Below are 27,282 nucleotides of genomic sequence, written 5' to 3' on the forward strand. Positions count from 1 at the left end.
AAAAAAAAAAAAAAAAAAGGGAAAGAGGCACCATGACTGCCTTGCCAAGGTCCTGAGCTCGATTCCCAGTACTGAAAAAAAAAGGAAAGAGAAGGTCCGGGGATTTAGCACAGTGGCGCCATGAAGGTTCTGAGTTTGATCCCTGGTACCAAAAAAAAAGGTAAAGAAAAAAAAAAAAAGAGGAAAGTGGGAGCTTGGCTGGATGTCCGGCGCCACCATTTCACCTTTCCCTGGGCTCTCAGCACAGCTCAGGGCCCACTGGCCTGGGGGCGCCATACACTGGGCCCCTCCTGCTGCAGCTCAGGAGGGCACTGCGAGGGCCAGGACAGCCGTGTCTTCCTGTGCCCTGCCCACTCAGAGCCGGGTGAGGACATGGTCATACCACAGAGTCGTGGGGTGCAGTCTCCTAATGCTGCTCTTTAATAGGGACCCAAGCCAGCATTGTCAGCTTGCGGCATCACTTGGCACCACAGCAAAGCGCTCTACTCAGCCACTGGACCTGTCTTCCCAGCAGCCTGGATCCCGAGTGACACGCGCCTCCGTTTATCTGTTCTGATTCATAAAAAATTACAAAACACTCCCTGCCCCAGGTCCTCATGCTGACCCTGGAATGGGGGCTACTGGTGTGTCAGGTGGGAGGTACACAGCAGCAGAAGCCCAGGTGCAACGGCTGCGATGTTCAGCACCCATGGTACCCACCACACTGTCCAGGAAGGATGTGTGGGGCTCAGTCCCTCGCACCCTTCTGGTCGATCGTGGGCAGGCAACACCATGGCCGGTCGGACTGGGTGTCCTGCGTGTCCACCTGCAAGAGGAAGGGTATGAAGGTGGGCAGCCACAGCCCGGCCCACCCAGCCAGCAGAGGGGAGACTGCACTCTACCTCCTTTCGTGCGCCCCCGAACTTCAGGGCTCTCAGTGTGGGGCTGGAGTGCGAGGACAGGTTGGAGGTGGCCGACAGCCACAGCGGGGGAAGCTGCGAAGGCCGGGCTGGGGCCGCTTGCCACAGGGGTGCCTTCTTCAAACAGAGTGGGCTCCAGCTCCCTGTGCACTCCCCATGGTCCCCACCCACTCTCCCACGTTGCTGTCCCCACACAGCCCCTCCCTGGCAGGCATGGGACCCAGGAACGGCCCCCGCCAGCCCACCTGGCAGTTGCCTCCTGCCCCACCCACTCCGCTGTGAGGCCCCAAGCCCACCCAGCAGCTCTGGTGAAGGACAGCTTTGACATCTTTCAAGTTTCAATAAAAGGTTTTGTGGCCCACGAAAAGTATGTGCACACAAATGTCACATTCCGTGTCCCAGGCAGAGCCAGTACCAGGGCCACCCATGGGGCTGAGGAGGGACAGAGGGCTCTGCAGTGAGGGACTCACGGCAGTGTCGAGGGGACCCTGTGCCAAGGAGGCCCTCAGACCTGGAGAGGGCCAGACTGGGCAAGGGGACATGCAGATGTCCAGGCACCACTGGACATACTGGGTGTCTGCGGCACGTGTGTCCCTCAGGGATGAAGGGACAAAGAGTGGGGTGGGGGGTGCAGCGCCAGCCCCAACAGAACAGCACATGAGGCCACTGCCAAGTGAAGGTCTCACGTCTAAACCAGCGGGTGACAAGCGACGTCCTCCAGGGACGGTGCTGTGGCCAGGGGCTGAGCAGGGATGAAACAGGTGGGGGACATGGGCTGGGAGGGCTTGAGGGCCAAGCGCATCTGCAAAGGACTTGGGTATAGAGCAGGCAGGCCAGGCACAGGGGCTGGGGCCAGGTCCCCTCCCTGGGCCACTCGGGGTGCAAAGCACAGGCATGCCAGCCTGCTGTGCCATCTTCCAGCAGCACGCCAGAGATGGGCCACAGCTTGCTGATCGCAGTGTCTACCTGCTTGCGGTCCTCCGGGATTGGCCATTTGTGGTACTCCGGGAAGCTCGCGTGCCTGCGGCTGGCCCGGGCCTGCATCTCAGCCGCCCTGCGGAGGATGACACAGTGGCTGCCCCCTCTTTGGGCCCACGGTGCCATGGAAGAGGATCTGCCACCAGGAGTGGCCACTGTGCTTCCTCCCCACATGCTACCAGGACCTGGTGTTGAGGCCGCTGGGCCTGCCGCACCTCCTGACAGCCATCAGCCGTGCAGACAGAGGACAGGACGGCAGGGTCTCGGCACCGCCCCTCACGCACACAGTCCAAGCCCCAGCCGCCCCCCTCCCCACCCCCGGCTCTGGTACACACGGCCTAGCATGGGGACCCTACCTCTGCTCCCGAAAGTAGGGGTGCTGCAGGGCCTGGTGGGCAGTGATGCGCTCGTCCGGGTCATAGGCCACCATTGCATGCAGGAGAGAGAGGCACTTCGGGGACAAATTGGCTGTTGGGAGAGGGATTCCTGATCCCTTTTTAAAAGGAAAATCAAAACTCATAGCTCTCGACCTGCATTGAAAGCCCAACAGTACAGGGTCAGGCTGCATCTGACCTTGCACATCACTTCCGCCTCGAGGGCCCCGCCCAGGAACAACCACTGGTCTGCAAGGGGCAGGTCCTGCCTGTACAGCCTGCAGGGACAGGGACGGTGTGCCGGGGAGGGCAGGGCACGTGTCATGCTGTGAGCCTAAACTTGCTCTAAAACAGTCTCTTTAGACACACTGTACCACACCTGTAATCCCAACCACTCAAGGCTGAGGCAGGATTGTCTCTAACACTTAAAAAACTGGGGAGGGTATATGTGGGATCCTCTATGTTATAAACATGACAAAACTACTTCTCCTGTAAAAGATTAATGTTACCTTCTCATCTGAGAAGAATAAAGCTGAAGAAAAGGAAAAACAACCAAAAACCTGAAGTCCAGAATGACTATGATCTGTATTGTTCCAGGACCCCAGGACCGCCTGGGGTCCCTTTGGCCTGCAGAAGCCTCAACTCCAAGCAGAACAAAACCAGAATCGCCCCAAGGCCACTGCCTGGGGAGTGCTTCCTACCCGAGCTTTTCAAGTGCTGTGTGAAATTCTAGGGACAAAATCCAAGTCCCAGAGAAATGCCCATGACTTTCTGTGGTGCCCAGCACACTAGACTGACCTCAAAGACACAAGTTCTAGTAGACATGGCAGTGTACACCTAAATCCCAGCACTCGAGGCTGAGGCAGGAGGATTCTAAGTTCAAGTCCAGGCTGGGCAACTTGCTACTTAGTGAGATCTTGTCTCAGAATGAAATAAAAAAGGGCTGGGATGTAGTTCATTGCAAAAACACAGGATTCAATCACCCAGGCTGGCTCGGGCCTGGGCATCGCCCTTCAGGGCAGCTGGGCCCGGTGAGGGCGCTAGTCCAGCCGAGCTGGCCCTCAGGGCCCACACTTACTGTGTGAACTTGGTAAGGGTCTTTGGGGCGGGCGTGCCAATAACATCGTGGATCTTTGAGATCTGGTCCAGTTCGTTCACCCCAGGGAAGAGGGGCTGCAGGCTGGGGGTGACAGGGACAGGGACAGGCAGGCACTCAGCTCGGGTGCGGGCTTCTGCTGGTGGCTGATTGCCCTGCAGCCACATCGGGGCTGAGGCTGTGGCTCTTCCTCCACCCACGTGCCCTCTTTCCCTGAGGGCAACGTGACAGTGACCACACCAGGCGACCACAGCAGCTCCGGCTTCCAGCAAAGCTGTGCAGTCAGGTGGGTCAGGCCAGGCCTTGCTGATGGACTTGTAAGAGATTTAAGAGCTGGGGAGAAATGCCTCATGCATTACATGCCACCAAGCAGAACTCAAAATGTGGCTCTGGCAGGGGCCCAGCTGGCACTCAGCCGGCGATGGGAGAGAGGGCACTGAGGGAGGGCGGGGGTACCAACTGCGAGGCAGCAGCATGGGTCTAGCAAGGAAGTCCTGGCACCCTTCCTGACTTGTTCCAGGCTCTGGCACATGAAAAAGAACTGTCTTCGGCTGCCTGGGGCTTTGGTGAAGTCACCACTTAGCTTTGCAAAGTGACAAGTCACTGGGATGCTGCTGAGCAGCAGGGCTGGGCAGCCCTCTGTCCTTGCCTGTTCCAGTGAGGTCACCACTCTCAGGACGCTTGGTGAACTGTGGGGGCCGAGCCTGCTGCCCGAGGCACCTTGTCCTCAATCTGGGGGCAAGAGCCTCTCACAGGGGCCCCAGGGGGCTGGAGGCTGCCACTCTCCCTGGCCCCTTTGTGTCCGTCTATCACTAATCTAGCCCAACAGAGAGGACCCCACACACTGCCAGGGCCTGCACGGAAGATGTCGGCGAAGTTCATCTACTGGATTAAAAATCAGAAGAACCCAGGATGCCCTGAACCCGGGGGCGCTGAGGCCACAGGCGTGGGGTGGCCTTGCCCAGTGACCGAGCAGGGCTGACTCGTACCTGGCGATCTCGTAGAAGACGCAGCCTGCACTCCACAGATCCATCTTTGAGGTGTAGAAGCCATCGGTGAGCAGGCACTCGGGAGCCCGGTACCAGCGGGTGGAGATGTACTCTGTGTACGGCTGCCTGGAGTAGACGCTCCGGCACGACCCAAAGTCCCCGAGTTTCAGGACATCCTGCTGTGAGAGTGGGGCAAGGGACACCTGTCCACAGCCACAGCCACATGGGGGTGCTCAAGCACTGGCCCATGCTGGCACAGCACACGCAGAAACTCACGCATGGGGTGCGCCCACACTGGCTAAGGCTGAGGTTTCTCCCACTGTCCATGGGTGCACAAGGCCATGTCTTGGTGTTGGCTCGGAACAGGGCCCTCACATGGCTTGGCCCACACGAGCTCTCACAGCCACGTGAAGTCACCACCACGTGGCCTCAGACAGGCACAGGCACATGGCATATGGCCCTTTACACACAGGCAGCACAGGTAGCTTCGAAGTGACACACTCAGCTGTGCATGGAGCGTGGCAACTGGATGGGCTGAGTTCCCACCCACAGAGTGAGGGACAGCACACTCCTGTAGGTAGACAGTTACGCTGATGATAGGTCTTAAAGCTTCTCTAACCTGGGAGGGAAGAACCCTCCCAGAGGCACGCTGTCCTGTTTCCAGGGATTGCACGCTCACCCAGGGAGAAAGGTGTGCTATCCACGGTCACTCAGCACCAGACTTCCCTGTGATCCTCACCTTTACGAGTATGTTTTCCGGCTTCACGTCTCTGTGAAATATCCCATTTCTGCAGTGGGTACAGAGGGAGCACAGACCGCCTGCACCTCCATCCGAGCCACACGTGGGCTGCCCCTCTCCCCAGGGCCCACGCACCTGTGCATGTGGTCCAGGGACTTGCACAGCTGGTACATGTAGTTCATGACCTTCCTCTCCGACAGCGGGCGTCTTCTCCCTGCACGAAGCATGGGGTGGACTCATGCCCTTCCCATCTGATAATGCACAAGGGCCAAGTCCCCACAGAAAGCTGTCTGAAATGACCCCAGAGCGAGCAGTGCGCCTGCAGAGCCTGCCACCAGAGCTCTGCACACTGCACGGCTTCCTCTGAACTCCGTCATCTGATGGCCAGGCCTCTGGATACCCACACGCTGTGCTGGTGGGGAACACAAGAAGCCACCTGATACCCGGCCTTCCTGGACTTCCTGTCTGCGAGGAGCTCCTTGCTTTATTTATTTTCAGATGAGGTCTTGCTATGTTGCCCTGGCTGGTCTCAACCTCCTGGGCTGAAGTGACCCTCCTGCCTCAGCCTCTGGAGTAGATGGGCTATTACAGGAGTGTGCCATAGTGGTCAGCTTTGGAGATCTCCATTTTTAAGGGAAGAGATTATGGTTCAACACTAGTCCCCCTGCTTGCTTTAGAGCCACCATCTTCCCATTTATTTATATTTTCCAAACAGGGTCTCACTATGTAGCCCAGACTGGCATCGAACTCACAGTGATCCTTCTGCCTCAGCCCCCTGGGTGCTGGCATATAAACATCCAGCCACACCACCTTTCTTCACAGCAGATGACTATTCAGCTCAGTGCCACGGTGCTCAGGACAGCCTGAGGCTTTGTGCTGTGTCCTAAGGCTCTCCAGCCCTGTCTGTGCTGGAGAGGGTCCCTCTCCCTGACTCAGTACCTTCATTTCATTTTTTGCAGTTCTGGGGACTGAACCTGGGGCCGGGCCTTCACACTGAGCTACATCCCCCAGTCCTTTTAAATAATAAAAAAATTATTTTGTTTTATTTTATTTTTGAGACAGGGTCTCACTATATAGCCCAGGCTGGCCTTGAAGTCGTGCTGATTCTCTTGCCTCAGACTACCAGATTGCTGGGATTACAGGTGTGCAACACTGCTTGACTAAGTTCATAAATTTCAAAGTTGCAAAATGATCATGCTCACCTAACAGTTCAGAAATCCACTTTATTCCTCCCTGAATAGTTCTAAGTTAACAAAAAAAGTTTTTTGGGGTATTGGGGATCAAACTCAGGTCCTTGTACTTACGAGACAGGCAGCGGAACCACTGGGCTAAATCCCTGTCCCCATAAGTTAACAATTTCTTTAGGCCAATAAATGTATTCTTTTCCTCTGCATAACTATCATTATAATATGGAGACAAAAGAAAGTAATTTAGCCGGGCGTGGTGGCACACACACACTTGGGAGGCTGAAGCAGGACAAACACTGTGTTTGAGGCCAGGCTGGGCTACACAGAAAGATCTGTCTCAAACAAACAAATAAGCAAACAAAAGAAAGTAATTTAAATGGTAAAACAGCAAAGTACACTTAACTTTTTCATGGAATACTGTAACTTTCTGTTCTGCCTTGGCCAGCTCTTTTGAGTGTGAGGAAGCCCGGCAGGTGAACTTTGGGCTGCATAGAGCTGCAGAGCTGCAGGGGCCTCTGGGCCCCATCTGAGCACCCCACCCAAGGTCTAGGTCAGGAAGGCAGGGAAAGGGACAGCTGGGCCAACCCGGGTGCCTATTTGGTGAAGGCTCCAGGAAATCAAGGCGGCTTCCTTCCAGGTCCTGAGTCCCCACTGCTGCATCCCAGTACAGTCCCCTAGGTCCCTCACCATGCCCATACCCCAAATCTCAGTGTAAGAAACTGGCTCTGTGGCCATCCGAACCTGAGCCTGGGAAGGGCAGACTGTTAGGCAGTTTCACCCACAGGTCCTCACGGCCACTCTGGGACCTGGTAAAGAGCAGACACCAAGCGACACATAGTGGCCGTGACTGTGAGCTCAGCACTCAGAGGCTGAGGCAGAACTAACCCGAGTTCAAGGCCAGCCTGGGTTGTACAGCGAGACCCTTTCTCAAAAAACAAAACCCCCAATAACTCAAAAATGTGGTATATAATACCAGTAACAGTATACGGAATCTGCTGGGTGCAGTAGCACATGCCTGTGCTTGCAGCTCCTGTGCAGGCTGGGACAGGAGCATGATCACAAGTTCAAAGCCAGGGCCAGGAATTCAGCTCAGTGGTGCCACCTCCTGCCTCACAAGTGCAAGGTCCCAAATTTGATCCTGGGTACCAAAAACAAAGGGTGCCTCTTACAGTCAGTGGGTCAGACCTGGTAAAATATAAAAATACAACGGAGTTAGCCAGGCCTGGTAATGCATGCCTGTATTTCAGCACCTGGGAGGCTGAGGCAGGAGGATTGCAAATTCAAGCCCAGCCTGGGCTTAGTGAAATCCTGCCTCAAAATAAAAATGGGCTCAGGATGGGGATTTAGCTCCCCTGCCTGCCTGGAAAGCACAAGGTCCTGAGTATGATCTCCGGTACCAAAAATAAATAAAACAATAATAATAATAATGATAAAAATGAGCTGTCATGTTGTTCAGTGTACAGGTCCTGGTCCAGTCCTTAGTACCAGAACAAAACAAAAACAACTGAATTGATCTCACACAGCAGTGTCTGCTCAGTTTAAGGGGTGAAGCATAGCTATGCGTGGGAATGGGCTGCAGGCTGCTTGTAACTGACAGTCAGACCAAATGTACTTTACTTTTTCCATGGGGTTCATGCCCACGGTCACGGCTCTTCAGGCCACACACACCCTGGTTGCTGTCGCTGTGCCGGGACTGTGTGGCCGGGGTGAGGACAGCTCTCTGGGTCCCTTCCCAGGAGCCTGGGTGCAGGAGCTGGGTCTCTCGACCTCCACTGTATTCCCTGCAGACGCCTCTCCTGCCCTTGCAGGAGGCCATGTCAGCCTGGGATCCCCAGCCCTCTGTCACCAGCCAGAGATGAGAAAGTCTTCCCGCAGCCCACTTCCCACCTCATGTCTGCACTCGCTCTGCACCCCAGACATGCACAGGCTGGAATGCAGACTGTACAGTAGCAAGGGCAAACCCTTCAGAGCTTTTGACACAAACAGCCCGCTGAGGCGCAGTGCCATAGGTCCCCCACTGCTATGGAGAGCCACCTCATCTGTCCGGGCTGTTTGGAGTAAGACACCAGGTCAGTGAAGTTCACTCCTGACATAAAACCCTTCTCCACTGTAACCATGCTAAATGGCACTGTGGGATGCATCACTTAGAGAACCACGACAAAGCACAGGTAAAGTTCACGCTCAGAGACCCCAGGTGAGACTTCCAAATGGTCTACGTACCTCGTATGAGCTCGTAGATATTCATGTCCATAAGTTCACATATGAGTGCCAGAGAACCAGATTTTCTGTCACTGAAGAAGAAAGCAGGATTTTAAAACTATTTTCCTCACCTTAATCATGAAATATAATTGAATATTTAATTCACTGGTAAACATTTCCAGTAAACACATGGTATTCCCACAACGGGCAGGGAAGGCACAGTCATGAAATAATAGAGGCTTTTATTTTCAATCAATATTTCAGCTAAAAATAATTTAACGTGCTAGAAAACCCTGCTTTAAGCAATATTCCAAAAGTCTTTGTTTTGTTTTGCTTCTTTTTTTTGAGATAGGATCTCAATGAATAGTTCAGATTGGCCTTGAGCTTGTAGCAACCGTCCTGCCTCAGCCTCCTGGGCTGGCTGTACTCCTCTTAAAAAAGAGATACATTTGAAAATATAAAATTACCTTAAAATGTAAAATTAACTACTAGAAGAGAAACAAAAAGAGGTCTGACAGTTGGCTCAGCAAAACAACAAAGAAAACCGACTCTAATTCATGCTCCATGGCCACACGTTTGCTTTTCCTTTATCTGCGTTCCACCACCCCAGCCTGCACAGAGAGTTCCAGGCTGCAGGGAAGCCTCCAGGCCGGAGGAGCCAAGAGGACAGGCTGTGCTTCTACCTCCTCCTTCTCTTTTTTTGTTTTTTTCTTTCTGGTAATGGAGAGGGAACACAGGGACTATGCACTCAATTACATGCCCAGCCCTTAAAATATTTTTTGTGTGTGCGTAGAGAAAAGGTCTCCCTAAGTTTCCCAGATTGGGCTCCAACTTGTGATCCTCCTGCCTCAGCCTCCCAGAGTGCTGGCCTTCTTGAAAGGTACGCAAACCTACTCTACCATGAGGCCACAAAGAGACATGCCCTGAAACACAATCAACAGTAAGGGCAAAACAGGAGACTGCAGAGGCATTAGCTGCTGAGGACAAGGGGAGCACGTGGTCCTGAACCCTGCTCTCCCAGGAGCCTGTGATTCACACTCAAGCCCACAGAGGCCCAGCGGGGCTATAGGAGCCAAATCCTGCTTCAGGGAAGGTGTCTCCATAGGGATGCAGGCACACATCTGTCCAGGTACAAATGTGACAGAAAAAAATGAAGCCCAGCACAGTGACATGTGACTGTAAATACAGCAGCCAGGAGGCTGAGACGGGAGGGTCACTGGGTTCAAGCCCGGCCTGGGCTACACGGTGAGTTCAAACCTAGACTGGACTACACAGTGAGATCCTATCTTAAAAAATTAAAATAGACACAAGGTCCTGAGTTAGTTTAATTAAAATTAAAGTTGTTGTGCTGAGCTACAAAGCAGTTATGTAACCTGTCTGCATGGTTTTCCTAAAGAGATCTATTCGTGTAACTGCTGCACTCAGATCTACTCACAAGACCACCTCGTGCAGTGTGAGGATGTTTGGGTGCGGGTTCAGGCGCCTCAGAGCTTGTATCTCCCGCAGATGGTTCACCTGTTCCACGCTGGGTTGAAGTAAAAACAGACAGCTATTTTCAGTGCAGCCCCACCTCATAATCAGGGTTATCAAGTCAGATTTGTCACCCATCATCAGAATCTTTAAATGCACAAATTTAAAGCCATATGATTAGGTTTCATTTTTCCCCACCAGAAATTGAGGTTAATCACTGTCTGTACATCATCTTATAAAACTCAGTTTTATTTCTGGTACTGGTGATTGACCCTAGGGCCTTTGCACTGAGCTGCATCCCCAGCCCTTTCCTGTGTTTCTTATTTTGAGATAGGATCTCACTAAGTCACTAAATTGCCCAGGCTGGGCTCGGACCTGAGATCCTCCTGCCTCAGACTCCGAGAGTGCTGGGATCACAGGCTGCACTACAGGACCAGCTAAAGGCAAGGTTATTAGAGATTACAACACACCTTAAATTTTCCCACCTAATACCCTTAGACAATCTGGTATTATTCACATATTGACAAACACAGACACTTAAATGTCTGATTAAACTTCCCAGTAAGATTTGTTAGTAATCAAGATCACTAATCAGAATGCACCCACTGGCTTCTGGGAATGGAGCGCCTGAGTAACACTCTTCCTGTCTGAAGTGAAACCATGGTGTCCAGGAGCAGAGCCTCCTGTCTTCCTAGCACCCCATCTCTCTGGTGACACCATGCTCATCCTGAGCCACTGAGGCCCTGGGAGGCATCCTCTACCCTGTGCCAGCAACCTGCCGGCCCTGTGATGGCCCATAGTCCGGGGTACTGGGGAGACCCTTTCTCCTTCAGTAGTGGGATTCAGGATTCTGGTTTTTGCTTTTGTTTTTGTTTTTGGTCTGAGCCAGGGTCTCACTCTATAGCCCAGTCTGTCCTCAAACTTGCAGCGATCCTCCTGCCTCAGCCTCCCAAGTGCTGGGATCACAGGCTTGTGCCACCGTGCCCAGCCACAGGATTCTGTTCTTTTAATATGCAGAGGGGTCAGTGATTTGTTGGGGTATCCAGAGCACAGTCTGGATAGATCACTGAACATCTACAGTTTTTTTTTTTGTTTTGTTTTTGTGTTTTTGGTACCGGGGATCGAATTCAGGTCCTTGTGCTTGCGAGGCAAACAGCTCTCAAGAGCTTATTAAGCTGCTGTGGAACTGTCCACAGAAGGACCCGGCTGGATGAGTTCCTGCACTATGGCTGGGGAGCAGCTGGAAGGCATCCTCCTCTTGGTGTGATCCGCAGGGCTCCTGAGAAGACAGACAAGCCAGGCAGGCAGGGTGGCTGCAGCCAGGGCAGGGAAGGTGTGCGTGGAGACACAGCCTCAGTGTCACTCATAGTCCACCCCACGTCCCCCTCATGCCAGGACCAGTAACTGCTCCCACAGGGCAACACCTAAGAGGAAAGACAGGGCCAGGTCTGGGCCAGGGCTCAGGGCCTCGGGAGGCTAGGGTCGCACTGGGCCCGAGAGAGCAGCTGCCTGTCACCCTGCCCGAGAACTGTGTGACATGGAGCAACCATCATGACCAGGCTGCGGAGGCAGGGGCTACCTGGGGACCCGCTCAGCTGGTGTGCTGCTCACTGCACCCTGGCCCATGGCACAGAGCCAGGACAGGACTTCCACAGTATTCCCCCAGCATGCCCTGAGGAACTGGCCACAGTTCAGTCGGTACTCTCGGCATTCTCAGAAACTACAAAGCCAGGAAAAGAGCTTGGGGTAAACCAGTACATCCCAGTGTGCTGGCCAAGGGCCCTCATCATGATCGGGTTGCCACCCTGTGGGTCTGGGCCCCGCGGAGTGAGGCTGTAAAACAGCTCTGCTGTGGGCAGGGAGGACATGGGAGGCACAGGCAGGGCAAAGCAGAGCAGAGCCTGTAGTGAGTCCTGCCACGGTGCTCCTGCGCCAGGGACAGAGCCTCTGTGACCACCCCTAGACCCACTGGGAAGAGACCACTGGCTCCTGCGCATGGCCTTGTGCCTGGGGGCTCACAGTCGGCCACTCCCTGCAGCATGCTGCCGCTGGGGTTCTCCCCTGGGGAGGACTCTGCCCTCCAGGAACATGTGACATTGTCCAGGGATGAGTGCAGCTGTCACAAATGAGGGACAGAGTACTGTGGCAGCCCCCAAGCAGAAGCCTGAGATGATGCAGAGATGAGAGGAGCCAGGCATGGTGTTGCCAGGGCTGGGTGGGAAGAACAGAAGCGCTGGGCTGGTCTCCAGCACAGACAGTCATATGGCCATGCTGCCTAGACAAACATCCTCTCGCTTGCCAGGATGGAAAACCAGCCACCAGGCCCTGGGACATCTCGCCTACTGCACACAGGGTTCTTCCTCATCCCCAGGAATTCTCTGAGGATGACCTGAGAACAGACTCCAAAAGGCACATTTATAGGGCACTGCTAGACCCCAGGTGAAGAGTTCCCTAAGTAACAGAGTGGGGCCAAACTCAAATCAGCTTGTCCTCACTTTCAAAAATCATGAAAAATACCGAATAGTTTCTCTGGTGTGAATAATCTGCAGTAATAAATAAGATCCTAGTAAGATTACTGACATTTAGAAATGGGAAGAAAGGAGCTAAAGGTGTTGGGAAGGTGGGATGGGTAGGGGAAGGGTAATAAGGGAAAAGAAAAAAATATGAGATAATGAAAAGATGGAAATAAAGTGTTTGTAGATGGGGAGGGGAGGAGGGGGTGAAGGGAGGGCAGGGGTAAGGGGAAAAAATGAGAATCAAGACTTGTCATATAGAGGTACAAGATCCCAACAATGAATGTAACTGTACTGCATCCCTAAAATGTACCAATAAACTCAATTAAAGCTGAAATTTAAAAAAAATCATGAAAAAAATACCTCAAAGCACCAGAAGTTATCACTTTTCTCTGCCATGGAGTTGAATTCTGTGGTCAGGCAATATTCAATCTGTATTTTTACTATCCGGTTGTAAACAAAATATCATGGAGATGAACATAAGAGAAATATAAGCATCTTCTTCAAAAAGAATCAGATGAGGCAGGGCTGGGGATTTAGCCTCAAACAGTGCTGAGGGGACATCTGCGGTTTTAAATGTTTATACTGTAAAGGAAGAGCTGCGATCAGTTATCAAAGTGTCCACCCTGTGAATGCAGAATAAGAGTAGGTCCAATGTAAGTAGAAGAAAAGCAATGAAAAAAAAAAAAAAAAAAGATCAGAAACGAAGGAAGTAGAAAATAACAGAAAAAATTAAGTTGTCTCTTTCAATGAAACAGAAAACTCTTGTAAATAGCAAAACCTACAAAATGTCACAATGTAGAATGGCTTCTGCTGTCTTGAACAGCAGTTTGCTTTGTTGAGTTCAGAATTAACAGACACCAGCGGCATTAACCACTGAATGAGGTATTTGGTCTTATCCTGTAAACCAAGATTGTAAAAGTGTCAAGATGAAAAGAACCACTATTAACATTTGCTTTCCTGATCCTGAACATTCCATTCCTGTGGGCTAGAATAGATAGGTAGGCAAATCTTAAAAGAAGGTAAACTCCCCTAACTACAAAGAATTGCTACATCTGGGTTAAAGTTAACTATCTTGCCAGCATGATTTGTATATTGGTAATGTGAACTGGGAGACTGAAATGTAACCACCTGCATGAGATCAAAGCTGTAAAATCCTATAAAAGAGGGAGCTGGAGGCTGAGAGAGGAGGATTGCTGTGAGTTCAAGACCAGCCTGGGCTACATAGTGAGTTCCAGGTCAGTCTCAACTATATAGTGAGACTGTCTTTTTTTTAAAAAAAGAGGGAGCTCCAAGGCAGTAGGTGGTCGATCACTGGCACAGCTTTTGAGTGTGATCAACCTTTTGTCAACAAAATAAACTTTTTCTTATTTGACTTCCACTCTGCGTCTCTGTGTGAGAGACTGAGGCAGGAGGATCAAAGGTTTGAGCCCAACCTCGGTAACTTGGTGACTTAGTGAGATACTGTCTCAAAATAAAAAATAATAGGCTGGGGATTTAGCTCAGTGGTCTGCCACCTGCTTCACAAGCACAAGGTCCTGAGTTCAATCCCTGGTACCAAATAATAATAATAATAATAATGATAATAATAATAATATATTATTATTATTATTTATTGTTTTTGTTGTGTATTTTGTTTTATTTTGAGACAGGGTCTTGCTGTGTAGCCCAGGCTGGCCTCAAACTCACAGTGATCCTCTCACCTCAGTCCCTGGAGTGCTGGGATTACAGTCACTCACCACCATGCCAGGCACAAAAATAATGATTTTCAAAAAGAGTGGGAGGTATAGCTCAGTGCAGAGGCCCTGGGCCCTATCCCCAGGAGAGGGAGTGGGAGGGGGAGTGGGGGAGACTTCCCAGCTTGTCTGCGAGGCCTGGGAACCCTTACATTAAAACCTAGCAGACTTTTACAAGGGCAATTAATAAATACAAAAATACTGGATAAACAGTATAAAGTCCAGCAATGTAAAAAAACATTAGTCTCGTAAACTGCACTTGATGCATCACAGAACTGCACACCTGCACCCACCCCTCCCACGTCCTCTTCCCTCCTCTGCCTCCCTCCCCTAGCTGCTTCCCTGAGCCAGCACCAAGGGGTACTGTTCACCTCACGTGGCCACTCCTACCACACAATAAGGGGAACTGAGGCATGGAAAAAGCAAGGAACTGTGCAAGGTCACAGAACTGAGCCCCAGAGGTGCAGCCCAGAGACAGGGACCCTGCTGTCCCAGAACAGCTGCAGAAGTGGATGCACAGAGGGCACACACATCAAGGCATTGGGAAGATTCCCACTTCCAGGAATGTGGATAGAAAAGCCTCAAACTAAACACAAAGACTTTGGCTATGAGCTTAGGAGCCCCCAGGTGCCGCCCGTCTTGTCCCCTGCTACCAGCATGTCACTATTTTTATCCTACCCAAATTTCACATTAGCAAAGATTTTTGCAAAAGCTGTCCATTTATGGGGAAAAAAGAAACAAGACATATCATAAACTGGTATAAATCCCCTATGATGAATGTGATAAATATGTATATTTAAAATGTACTGCCAGGCGTGGTGGCACATGCCTGTAATCCCAGCATTTGGGAGGCTGAGGCAGGAGGATAGCTGTGAGTCCAAGACCAGCCTGGGCTACATAGTGAGTTCCAGGTCAATCTCAACTACATAGTAAAGAAACAAGACATATCATAAACTGGTATAAATCCCCTATGATGAATGTGATAAATATGTATATTTAAAATGTACTGCCAGGCGTGGTGGCACATGCCTGTAATCCCAGCATTTGGGAGGCTGAGGCAGGAGGATAGCTGTGAGTCCAAGACCAGCCTGGGCTACATAGTGAGTTCCAGGTCAATCTCAACTACATAGTGAAAAAAAAAAAAAAGGCCAGGCATTTTGGTCAAGGGAGCCATGTCTGCCTGGCAAGTGCAAGATGGTTCCCTAGTACTTAAAAAAAATTCATTCTAGGTCAGTGAAAGTCAGGCTGCAAGTTGCAGCTGAACAACTCAAGGCCCCAACTCCATGATCAGAGGCCAGGATCAGCCTGACCTTCTGTAGAGTTGAAAGCAACAGAATCAGCACCCTGTCCTGATCCTACTGCATGTTTGCTGGGATCACCCAGCACGGATCTGGGCTCTGTCTGCATGCTTTGTTGACCAGAAAGCAGAGGCATGCCCTGAAGTGGATACTACCACAGAATTGTAGATACCAAAAGATAACCACAGGCTTGAAATCATAGAGAAATCGCAGAATCTCTTTTTTACCTCTTTTTTTTTCCTTCCTTCCTTCCTTCCTTTCCTCTTGATTATTTGATTTGTTTCTTTATGACTGTGAACATTGTTTTTAGCTGTTTTGTTGTTGTTATATTTAGGTCTTGTCTTTGCTGTTTCCTTCTTTCTTTCCCTCCTTCCTTCTTCACCAGTTTCTCAAAGTTTGGATAATCTTCCTTTGTTTTTCAGCCTTGCTTCTAATCGCTTTCTCTTCTATTATTTTTCTATTTTTTCTTCTTCAACTGTTTAAATTTTCTCCTCAAAGTTAAAATTGATCTGAGAGAATATTTACTGTACATAATTTTCTGATTTGTTTTAGATTTTGTTGTATTGTGCCCATGGTTTAGGTGGCAAATTAACAGTTACCACAGCTTATTTTCAGGACTGTGCTTGATGCTATTGTTATTCCTGATGGTGTTACTTTAGCCAAAGTGACACAGTTGTTGTGATCGACTGATCGTCCTTGCATACCAATACTGAGATTATTTGGGGTCACAAACACCATAGTCCAACACCAAAGAACTGGGTGCTAGGCCAAACAGGTAGCAAATTCTTATCCCTAATAAATTGAAGAGGTAAGACCTTGGTACAGACTCAAAAGTCAAAAGCCAGCTACACCTAGAAGACATCTCTGAAAAGCAGTCATTTCCTAAGGAGGTCTCAATACTAGTAACAAAAGCTACCTACCACAAGCAATTTACAAACATCAATGCAGAAAGCAAATTTTTAAAAATACAAAATGAGAAGACACAGAAGCAAGATTCAGCCCCACACCTTCAGATCACCAAAAGCAAATCTAGGGGGACTGAAGTGGGAGAAATCAAAAGTCACCCCCTTGAACTTTCTAAAATGGCAGCAGAAGTAACAAAGAAAATAAATGAGGCTTAGAAAAAAATAAATCAGAAATAAATTCACAGATAACTAAAGAGATAGTGACCATTATGAAGGACATGATGAATAAATCTGGAGCAGGTACAGATTTAAAAAATAGAGGAGCTTAAAAGTGATGGAAACACATGAATGCCCAACACAGGAAAGAACTGGATGGATTCCATGAAAAAGATTCAAATAGATATCCAGAGGATTGAAAATTCTACTGAAAGTATATGCAGCAGAATTAACCAGTATGAGGACAGAATTATCAGCTCTACAAGCCAGGCTTGTGGTTAGTGACCATTAAATGAAAGACTTCCTAAAAATAGCAAGGGACCACAAAAAATAAATCCAACAGCTACTAGATGATACAAAGAAGAATAACATCAAGATTAATTGGAATCAATGAAAAATCAGAAGATAGGAAATAAACCTGTTCACAGAAGTAATGGCAGAAAACTTCCTATGCATGGAAAAAGAATTTGACATACAGATAAGTGACACATATAGAATTCCAATTAGCCATGATCAGAAAAAAATTTACACCAAGGCATATAATAGTCAAGATTCTAGAAATTCAACACAAGAACAGAATATTAAAAGCTGTTAGAGGGCCGGAGATTTAGCTCAGTGGTTCTGCTACCTGCCTCACAAGTGTAAGGTCCTGAGTTAAAAGCTGTTAGAGAAAAGAAATAAATTATATATAAAGGAAAGCCCATCAGAATCACAGCAGACTTCTCAATCCAAACCCTTAAGTCAAGGAGAGCTTGGAGTGAAGTATTTCAAGCACTAACAGAAAACCTCCAATCCAGATTGATGAACTCCACAAAATTATCTTTCAAGGGCTGGGACTTAAGCATAGTAGTGCCTGCCTCACAAGTGCAAGGTCCTGAGTTTGATCCCCGGCACCAAAAAAAAAAAAAAAAAATAGACAATGAAGACAACAACTCAATGAATCCCAATAGAATGAATCCACGAGGCAAGGCAGCAATTAAACATATGGGAAAGAAAGGGAACCAACCAAAGGAAAATAGTATTATAAGGATAAGTCAATACATACCAATTATAACAATGTGAATGGTCTCGATTCATCAATCAAAAGAAACATTTGCGTTGGTGGTATAGTGGTGAGCATAGCTGCCTTCCAAAAGAAACATTTGCAGAATGGATGAAGAAACAAGATCCAACAATATGCTACATATACATTTACATATACATTTAACTCAAAAACAAATCCATAGGCTGAAAGTCAAAGGATGGAAGACAATACTCTGTGGGATAGGACATGGAAAAAAGCAGGGGTAGCTATTCTATCTGCAGACATAACGGATTTCAAGCCAAGACTGATTAGAAGAGACAAAGAGGTCACTACATACTTGTTAAGGCAACAATCCAAAAGGAAGAGATGACAATTACAAAAATGCATCAAATAACAGTACTGAACTATATAAAACAAACATTAATGGACTTGAAAAATCAAATAAAAACTAATACAATTGCAATGGATGACACCTCAGTACCCCACTGTCACAAATCAAATCAACTAGACAAAAAATAAAAAAGAAGTATCAGAGCTAAACCAAACTTTTAAATAAACGAACTTAGTAATTATCTGCAGAATGTTCTACCCAACAACAGAATACACATTCTCCTCAACTGTACATGGGACATTCTCCAAAACAGACCACATACTAGCCAATAGAACATACTTAAGGAAACACAAAGGAAATGAAATTATCCCATGCATATTATCAAGTCATAGTGCAATAAAATCGGAAATCAATGGCAAAAGAAACCACAAAAACTGCATAAACACATGGAAGTTAAATAACACCCTCCTGAACAACCAATGGATCACAACTGAAATTAAAGAAGAAATTAGTCACTACAACTAAATCATAACGCCAATACAACATAAGGGAACTTATGGGATGCAATGAAAGCAGTCCTTTGAGGGAAACATATACTGGTGAATTCTCACATCAGAAAAACAGAATAACATAATATTGAATCTCAAGCAAAAGAAGAGCAAACTAAACCCAAAATGCATATGAGAGAGGAAATTATAAAGATCAGAGGAGAAATTAATGAACTTGAGGCTAAGAAAACAACACAAAAAATAGAGTTGGTTCTTTGAAATTAAATGAAATGGAAAAATCCTTACCCAACCTTATCAAAAAAAGGAAAGAAAAGACTCAAAATTCAATTAGGAATGAAAAGGGTAAAATCACAATATATCCTGAAGAAATTCAGATTATCAATACTTACTTCAAAACCCTGTACTCTAGTAAGGTAAGGAACAAGATGGAAAACACATCTAATAAGATGGAAAAATGCAGAAGAAATGAATAGATTCCTTGAAATACATGGATCACCAAAGCTCAACCAAGAAGATATAAAAATTCTAAACAACCCAGTATCAGTCAATGAAACTGAAGTAATTACAAAGCTACCAAGAAAGAAATGCCCAGCACCAGATGGATTCACTGCCAAATTCTACAAGAAATTTAGGGAAGATCTAATACCACTACTCCTCAAACTCTTCAGAGAAATTGAAAAGTGAACCAATAGTCCCAAATTCATTCCTAAAAGCAAGCTAATACCTAATACCCTAATACCAAAACCAGAGAAAGGTCCAACCAAAAAAAGAGAACTATGGTCCAATCTCCCTAATAAACAAACACAGATGCAAAAATCCTCAAGAAGATACTGGCAAACAGAATGCAGCAAATCATCCAGAGACTGTACACCATGACCAAGTAGGATTCACCTAGGCACGCAGGATATGTTTAACATATACAAATCAATACATATAAGCTGGGGATTTAGCTCAGTGGTTTTGCCACCTGCCTGGCAAGTGCAACGGCTGGAGTTTGATCCCCAGTACAAAAAACAAAAAAACAAAAAAACATGCAATACACCACATTAACAGAACCAAGGACAAAAACCACATCATCAACTCAATAGATGGAGAAAGAAGCATCTGACAAAGTCCAACATTCATAATAAAAACCCTTCAGAAAATTGAAATAGAGGATCTTTATTTCAATCTGATAAAAGCTGTCTATGACAAAGCAACAACCAATATCATAGTAAATGGACAAAAACTGAAAGCTTTCACACTACAATCAGGAACAAGATAAGGATGTCCAATGGCACCATTATAGTTGTGGAAACATTAGCCAAAGCAATTAGGAGAAATAAAAAGAATGGCGGCAGGAAAGGAAGAATTTAAACTATCATTATTTATGCAGAAGAAATGAATGGATATGATGCTCTACATAGAAGACCCCAAAAATGCCACAGAAAGACTCCAAGATTTAATAACCAAATTCAGTAGCATAACAGAATAGAAAGTCTACACTCAAAAATGAATAGCCTTCCTCTACACAAATAACAAACTCACTGAGAGAGAAATCAGGGAAACAACACCTTTCAGAATAGCATCAAGAAAAATGAATTACTTAGGAATCAATCTAACAAAAAGGAGGTAGAAGACCTTTACATTGAAAATTACAGTTCTCTGAAAAAGAAGACTGAAGAGAATATCATAAAGATATCTCTTGTTCTTGGGTAGGAAGAATCAATATAGTGAAAATGACAATACTTCCAAACTGTTATATAGCTTTGATGCAATCCCGATCAAAATACCAATATCAAACCTCGCAGAGCTAGAGAAAACAATCCTAAAAATCATCTGGAACCAGAAGAGACCTAGAATAGTGAAAGCAATTCTAGGCAACAAAGATAAGGCACCATAATCTCTAACTTGAAATTATACTACGAAGCTATTGATAAAAGCAGCACAGTACTGGCAAAAAAACCCAAACAAACAAAGAAAAAAACAAAACAAAAAGCACCCAGACCTGTGGATCAATGGAACAGATTAGAAGATGCAGAAACATCTCCATATGCATTTAGCAACCTTATCTTTTGACAAAGGAGCTAAACACCTTTTCAGTGGAAGAAAGATAGGCTCTTTAATAAATGGTGTTTGAAAAACTGGCTTTCTACATGCAAAAGATTAAACCTAGACCCATACCTCTCACCATGTGCTAAAGCTACATCGAATGGATCAAAGACCTAAATATTAAAACAGAAACAATCTGCTGGGAGAGAGAATAAGCAAAACTCTTGAAAACATAGGTGTCAGCAAAGACTTTATGAACAAAATCCTGATTCACAGGAACCATGATAAAGAATCAACAATTCGGAACTCATTGTATTAAAAAGCTTTACACGATAAGAGAAACCACTGACAGGATGGAGAGACACCCAGAGAATGGGAAATAATTTTGCCAGCTATTGCTCAAAGGAATAATAGCTGCAATATACAAAGAACTCAAAAAAATCAGACCCCCTAAATTTTAAGACCCAATCCAAAAACAGGAATCTGAAATGAATGGACACTTCTCAGATGAAGAAATACAAATGGCAAATAAATATATGAAAAAAATGCTCAACATCACATTGAACATTTGAGAATACAAATTAAAACAACACAGATTCCATTTCACTCTAGAAAGAAAGGCTATCAGCAAGAATCAATCAATGACAAATGTTGGTGGGGCTTGGGGAAAAAGCAACCCTTCTCCACTGTTGGTAGGAGTGTAAAGTGGTACAACCACTGTGGAAATCAGTGTGGAGATTCCTCAAAAAGCTGAAACTAGGGGTTCCACTTGAATCATTCTAGGTACTTTCCTGAAAGAGTTAAAGCATCATGCCACAGCAGAATTCACACACCCATGTTCATAGCAGCATAATTTGTAATAGCTAGATCTTGGATGGTGCATGCCTGTAATTGCAGCACTCAGGAGGCTGTGGCAAGAGGGTCACTGTGAGTTCAAGGACAGCCTGGCCTACATAGTGAGTTCAAGGCTAGCCTGAATTACATAGTGAGATCCTGTTTCCAAAAAAAATACCAATAGGGGCTGGAGATTTAGCTCAGTGGTGCTGCTGCCTGCCTCACAAGAGCAAGGTCCTGAGTTTAATCCCTGGTAAAAAAATAAAAAAAAATAAATAAACAGAAATCTTGAAAACAGCCCAGATGCCTATCATTGGATGAATGGATAAAGTGTGATTTTTTAAATACACAATGGAGTGCTACTCTGCCACAAAAAGGATAGACGAGATATTTTTAGGTAAATGGATGCCCCTTGAGACCATACTTTTAAATGAAATAAATCATACACACACATGTTTAATTATCTATTTGTTTCCCTGGTTTAAGAAACTAAAAGTGCAAACAAGGACCAAAATAGGTGACAGATATTGGGAAGCAGGAAGGAAATATTCAAATATAAAAGGGGACAAGGAACGGGGGAGAAGAAAGGGAAGGAAGGGAAAAGGAAAAAAAAGAGAAAAGAAGCAAAAATGGAAACAGATTTTTGTAAAGAAGGAGAAGGGCTGAAGGGAGAGGAATAAGGAAAAAAAGAAAAATCAAGATATATTATGTACAGGTTCTATTCCCTAGGATGAATGTGATCTTCCTGTATATCAAAAGTATATCAATAAAATTAATTTTAAGAATTAAAAAAGAGGTGCCAGGGATATAGCTCAGTGTGCCACACCTGCCTGCCTGGTAAGTACAAAGTCCTGAGTTTGATCTCTGGTCCAGGAAAAAAATAAAATATAATTTTTAAAAATATACATTTTTTTTTTTTTGGTACAGGGAATGGAATTTGGGTCCTTGCACTTGCAAGGCACGCAGCAGTACCACTGAGCTAAATCCCTGGCAAAATAAAAATTTTTAAGTACAAAAAACTCCAAAACATAATATTAGCCCATAACCCTCATAGCACAGGGAAACGTGACTGTCTGTTACACAGAATTTAACAAAACAGCTTATTTCTACTGGCATGGAACGGGCCTGCGGCTCCTCCTCACCTGCCCACCTGTTAAAGCGCTGCTTCATCTGTTTACACGCATAGAAGCCCCCATCTCGCAGGCTCTGTATCTTCAGGACTTCAGAAAACGTCCCCTCTCCTATCTTGCTGATTGCTTTATAGTCTAGAAGGAAGCAGTTACAAGATCAGCTTTCTTTGTGTGCCTGTAGGAGCGGAAGCAGGCACAGCCCACACCATCCATCGCTGGCTTCCGCCTGGGTAGGCCCTGCGGTATCTGAAACTCGCCCGGTACTGTGGCACTTCCATGCAAACCTCCATTGTCCAGTGGCTGCCCAGCTTTGCTGCTCCGGTGTGACCCATCTATGAAGGTTTTGTAAGCCTAACTCACATGCTCTCGCTTAAAATGTCTAGAGAAGGTTCTAGTCTCCTGCCACACCCCAACACCAATAAGTACCTTGTAGCTAATGCTGCGAATAAAACCCTAAAGTTCTTTTTTAAGATAGGGTCTCACTATGGAGCCCACACCGGCCTCGGACTCTGGGCAATCCTCCTGCCTTGGCCTCCTGAGTGCTGGGATTGCAGTGTGCACCAACACGCCTGGCTGAACCCTACACTTCTGCAGTGCTGAGGAAGCAGTAAGGTGGCAGGGGACAGGCAGGAGGCTGCTGCAGACAGAGGGTCACAACCCACGAGTGGGCCTGACCCGGCCCCACGGCTGCCTTCCCAGGGATTGTGGCACTGGCCAGAACTGCCACTTCTCAAGCCAACATGGAAGTGGTAGGAAAAGTCCTGAGACTAAAGTTGCTCCGGGTTGGAGCAGTTCCTGCAGCTCAGACAGCCGGGGAACAGAACAGTGAGAACCAGGGACGAGGGCATCCTGCTCCCTGGGACAAACAGCCTGGACTCAGGGTTGTGAGCAACATGAGTTGCCTGGGTTCTGCTCCTGGTGCTGCAAAAACCAAAACCCAAAACCATGATACCAGGCTGAGCAAAGATCTCAAGAGGCAGCCGAGAGTGTGACAGCAGCTCAAGTGAAGTGAAACAGAGCCGCCCAGGGCCAAACCATGAAGAAGGCAGGCAGGCTAGGCAGCAACTGGGGAGGAACTGACCAGAAGCTGCAGTTGGAACCCGAGTGACAGGGGCAGTCCAGAGCCAGGTGCCCTCACCTGCAGTCCTGGCCACATAGCGATACAGTGGGTGTCACAGTTTAGATCCAGATGTGCCAGGAGCCAGCTTTGGGGAGCAGACTGTGGTGTGGGAGGTGCCCAGCCTGGAAGCTTTGTCCTGCTCCCAGCTCCTCGCTTCATTCTCTGCTCTCCACCCTGCTGTGAGCTGCTCTGCCAGTGCCCCACACCATGTGTCCTGCCATGGCGCCAGCCAACTGTGTCCTCCCTTAAACTGAGGGTGTCAAGTACAGTATTTGGTCCCAGCAGCCAGAAAGTGACCAGCCAGCAGGCTGTGTACAGCTCAGCCCTGAAGGGGGGCATCCTTACACCCATTCACAGACAAGCACGTTCTGAACACCTTGTCCAAATTCTCATTTAAACAAATCAAAGATACAGAGATACTACTTTATTTTGAAGTGTTAATGGTTATGTTTAAAAAGAAAAAAGTCCAAAGCAAGGTATATACCTATAATTTCAAGCTATTCAGTATATGTGCTGCTGAAGCGAGCACAATTTCAAGCTATTCAGAAGGCTGGGAAGCTGATGAAGGAAGACTGCCCGAGACCAGGAGTTGAAGGCCAGCCTCGGCAACAAAGCAAGACCCTGTCTCAAATGCAAAAGAAGGAAAAAGAAAGAAAAAGAAGAATTATTATCTGTTAGCAAGACATACAGAGGTAGCCAGGGGTGGTGACACACACCTATAATGCCAGTACTTGGAGGCCAAGGCAAAAGGCTCACTGTGAAATAGAGGCCAGCCTGGGCTACAGAGTGAATTCAAGGCCAGCCTGAACTATGTAGCCAGACCCTGCCTCAAAAGGGCTGGGGCATACAGAGGAATTTCCAGGTGGAATGAAATGCTATGGCATTTGGGACTTACACGAAGCCCTCTGCTATGTCCTCGTTCACTGTTACTGAGGTATAAGCTGACACAGCCGCCTTTCAGAGCACAGCAGCTATAAATGCACTCTGCCTTGGCAATTCCAATTCTAGAACTTACGCAAAAAATATTTTTTCAGTTTACATCTGTTATTGCAGCATTTAAAAATTTTAATTTTAAAAACTTATTCTAATAATAAATACGAAAATGCAAAAAAAAAAAAACCCAATATTTTAGTACATTACTTAACAGGGAAAAACTGATATCCCAAATGCCCACCAGCAGGGAAATGGATTCATTAAATATGGTTTATCCATCAAGTATCATTTATTAATATAATTGAATACATTATACATTTAAAAAATATGACACAAATCGACTTGTCCTAATGTTCAGATTACCAATACAAACACACGCACATATGCACACAGGCACACACAGAGCAGTGGCTCTAACAGGGAAGGTTACAGGCCTCTTATTTTCTTTTTTTTTATAGCAAAACATTTATTAGAAAATAAAATTTAAAAAAAGAAAAAGCAAATACAGATAAATTTAGAGACACAGACCCCAGTAAATATTTAATTTGAAGAAAAATAATGTAATTCTGATAATGTGTATAAAATATAGTCTTATTTTTATGGAAAATTCAGGCAACTGGGAACAGGAATAAGTAATTCTTGAAATAGAAAAAGATTTATTTTAAAAACTATACCTGTAAGACACACACACACAAATCTTAACAAGGGAGGGGGGAGGGAGAAAGAACAAAGGGACAAGAAAAAAAGTGAAAATAGAAGGAAAAGAGCCAGGGATTTAGCTCAGTGGTTCCTCTGCCTGCCTTGCAAGCACAAGGACCTGAGTTTGAACCCCAGTACCAAAAAAAAAAAGAAAATAGAAGGAAAAAAATGGAAGCAAAAGCAAAGCTTTTGTACATAGGAAGGGGAGGGGGCTTGAGGGAGGAATGGGATAAAATAAATTTTTTTTTATTTTTTTGGTACTGGGGATCAAACTCAGGACCTTGTGCTTGTGAGGCAGGCAGCAGCACCACTGAGCTAAATCCCCAGCCCAAAATTTATTTTTAAAAAAAACATTTAATGGGGGTCCCGACCCAGCCACCATCGCTCAAGAGCTGGGAGGTAGCCTGGGCCCCGATCCACCAAGGGAAGGAGAGCCACGCCTGCTCCCGACCCAGCTGCCATCGCTCAAGCGCCAGGAAGGTAGCGCGCCCCTGAACCCCCATAAGCCCCCCGCCCACACTCTCAGACCTACAGACTGTGCCAGTCTTTGGACCCACTCTGCAGAGGCAGAGGTGGTCATCAAGGGTATTTTTCTGAGTTCCCAACTTTGAACATCTTTAAAGAAAGGGCATGGGAAACCTGTAATAGAATGTTGTGGAGTTCAACCATTCAGAAGGTTGGGGAACTCAATCTGGGCCTTGCAGCCCGAGGTTAGTCAGTGTCATGGGGTTCAGCCATCAGCTAACTGAGACCAGGGGACTTGCATCCTTTCTCTGTCTGAGCCATTAAATGGTAAATACACTATATTGAAATTTTGTTCACTGCAGACATGTTCTGGACTGCTTCTTGATTTAAATTTAATTCAAATGATTTAAGGGTGATAGATTAGTGACTACCACAGGTGGTCAGTGTCCAAGTTGTGCTTGCTCTTAATGTGTTGCTGATTGTATCAGTTGGGATAAAGCATTGTGGTTGATTTGATGAGCTGTTTCTTTGATGTAATGAAGATGAGAATGTTTGTGGGTCGTTAGAGACAGAGAAGCTAGGGCGCAACTATATCAGGAAGATTTGGGTGATAATCCAGAGATTAAACCAAGGACAGTCCAACAACAAAAATAAAAATGAGAAAACACTTAAGCAAGACACAAGGACAGACTTCCAGTTCACCAATGGCAAACAGTAGGGCAAATGAGGATGAAAAGACCGATAGTGAACCACCAGGACACCCTGAACTCAAAGCACAGGAAGTAACAAAACAGATCAATCAGGCTCTAGAAAAATTCAAAACACAAATAATTTCCCAGATAACCACAGAGATAGTGAGCAAAATGGAAGTCATGATTCGAGATTCTAGAGCAGAAACTGACAAAAAAATAGATGAGCTCAGGACCATGATAGAAGACATGAAGGCCCAGCATAAGAAAGAAATGGAAAAAATAAATGCCCAACATAGGAAAGAAACAGAATCCATAAAACAGATTAAAAAAGATATCCAGGAGATTAAACACTCCATAGAAAGTGTACTTGACAGAATAAAAGAATGCGAAGATAGACTCTCAGATATAGAAAAGATTGCAGTCAGTGACCATGAAAAGAGAGGTCACTTAAAAACAGTAAGGGATCATGAGAAATCGATCCAACAACTCCTAGATGATGCAAAGAAGAATAACATAAGACTAATAGGAATACATGAAGTAGCAGGAGAAAATACAAAGGACTTTAAAAAGCTGTTCGCAGAATTAATGACAGAAAACTTCCTAAACAGAGGGGAAGAATTTGACATTCAGATAACTGAGGCATATAGGACTCCAACTAGCTACAATCAAAAAAAATCTACACCTAGACATATAATAATCAAGATCCCAGAAACCCAACAGAAGAACAAAATACTACAAGCAGTAAGAGAAAAGAAACAAATCACAGGCAAAGGAAAGCCCATCAGAATCACAGCAGACTTTTCAACATAAACCCTTAGGGCAAGGAGAGCCTGGAATGAGATATTTCAAGCACTAAAAGAGAACAACCTCCAACCTAGACTGATGTATTCTGCAAAACTCTCTTTCAAAATGGAT

The 27,282-nt window shown here is 46.4% G+C and overlaps 1 protein-coding gene across 21 annotated transcripts in view; it reads right to left on the reverse strand.

The window, feature by feature from the left end:
- Positions 1–170: 170 nt before the first annotated feature.
- Positions 171–27,282, reverse strand: part of Mok (MOK protein kinase) — a 32,590-nt gene continuing 5,478 nt past the window's right edge. Inside the window, exons 2-13 of one of the 21 annotated variants that reach the window (XM_010607246.3) lie at positions 22,479–22,593; positions 9,897–9,986; positions 8,483–8,553; positions 5,211–5,289; positions 5,076–5,124; positions 4,337–4,515; positions 3,330–3,431; positions 2,234–2,407; positions 1,866–1,953; positions 882–1,016; positions 700–805; positions 171–552 (exon numbers count right to left, since the gene is read on the reverse strand). In XM_010607246.3, coding sequence (XP_010605548.1) covers positions 728–805; positions 882–1,016; positions 1,866–1,953; positions 2,234–2,407; positions 3,330–3,431; positions 4,337–4,515; positions 5,076–5,124; positions 5,211–5,289; positions 8,483–8,553; positions 9,897–9,986; positions 22,479–22,593 — 1,160 coding nt within the window. In that variant the 3' untranslated portion in view covers positions 171–552; positions 700–727. The other 20 variants (XM_010607247.3, XM_010607248.3, XM_010607250.3 and 17 more) reach the window with 20 other exon arrangements.

Source organism: Fukomys damarensis, unplaced genomic scaffold, assembly GCF_012274545.1.
Source record: "Fukomys damarensis isolate Sample0158 unplaced genomic scaffold, DMR_v1.0_HiC HiC_scaffold_21, whole genome shotgun sequence".
Classification (NCBI taxonomy): domain Eukaryota; kingdom Metazoa; phylum Chordata; class Mammalia; order Rodentia; family Bathyergidae; genus Fukomys; species Fukomys damarensis.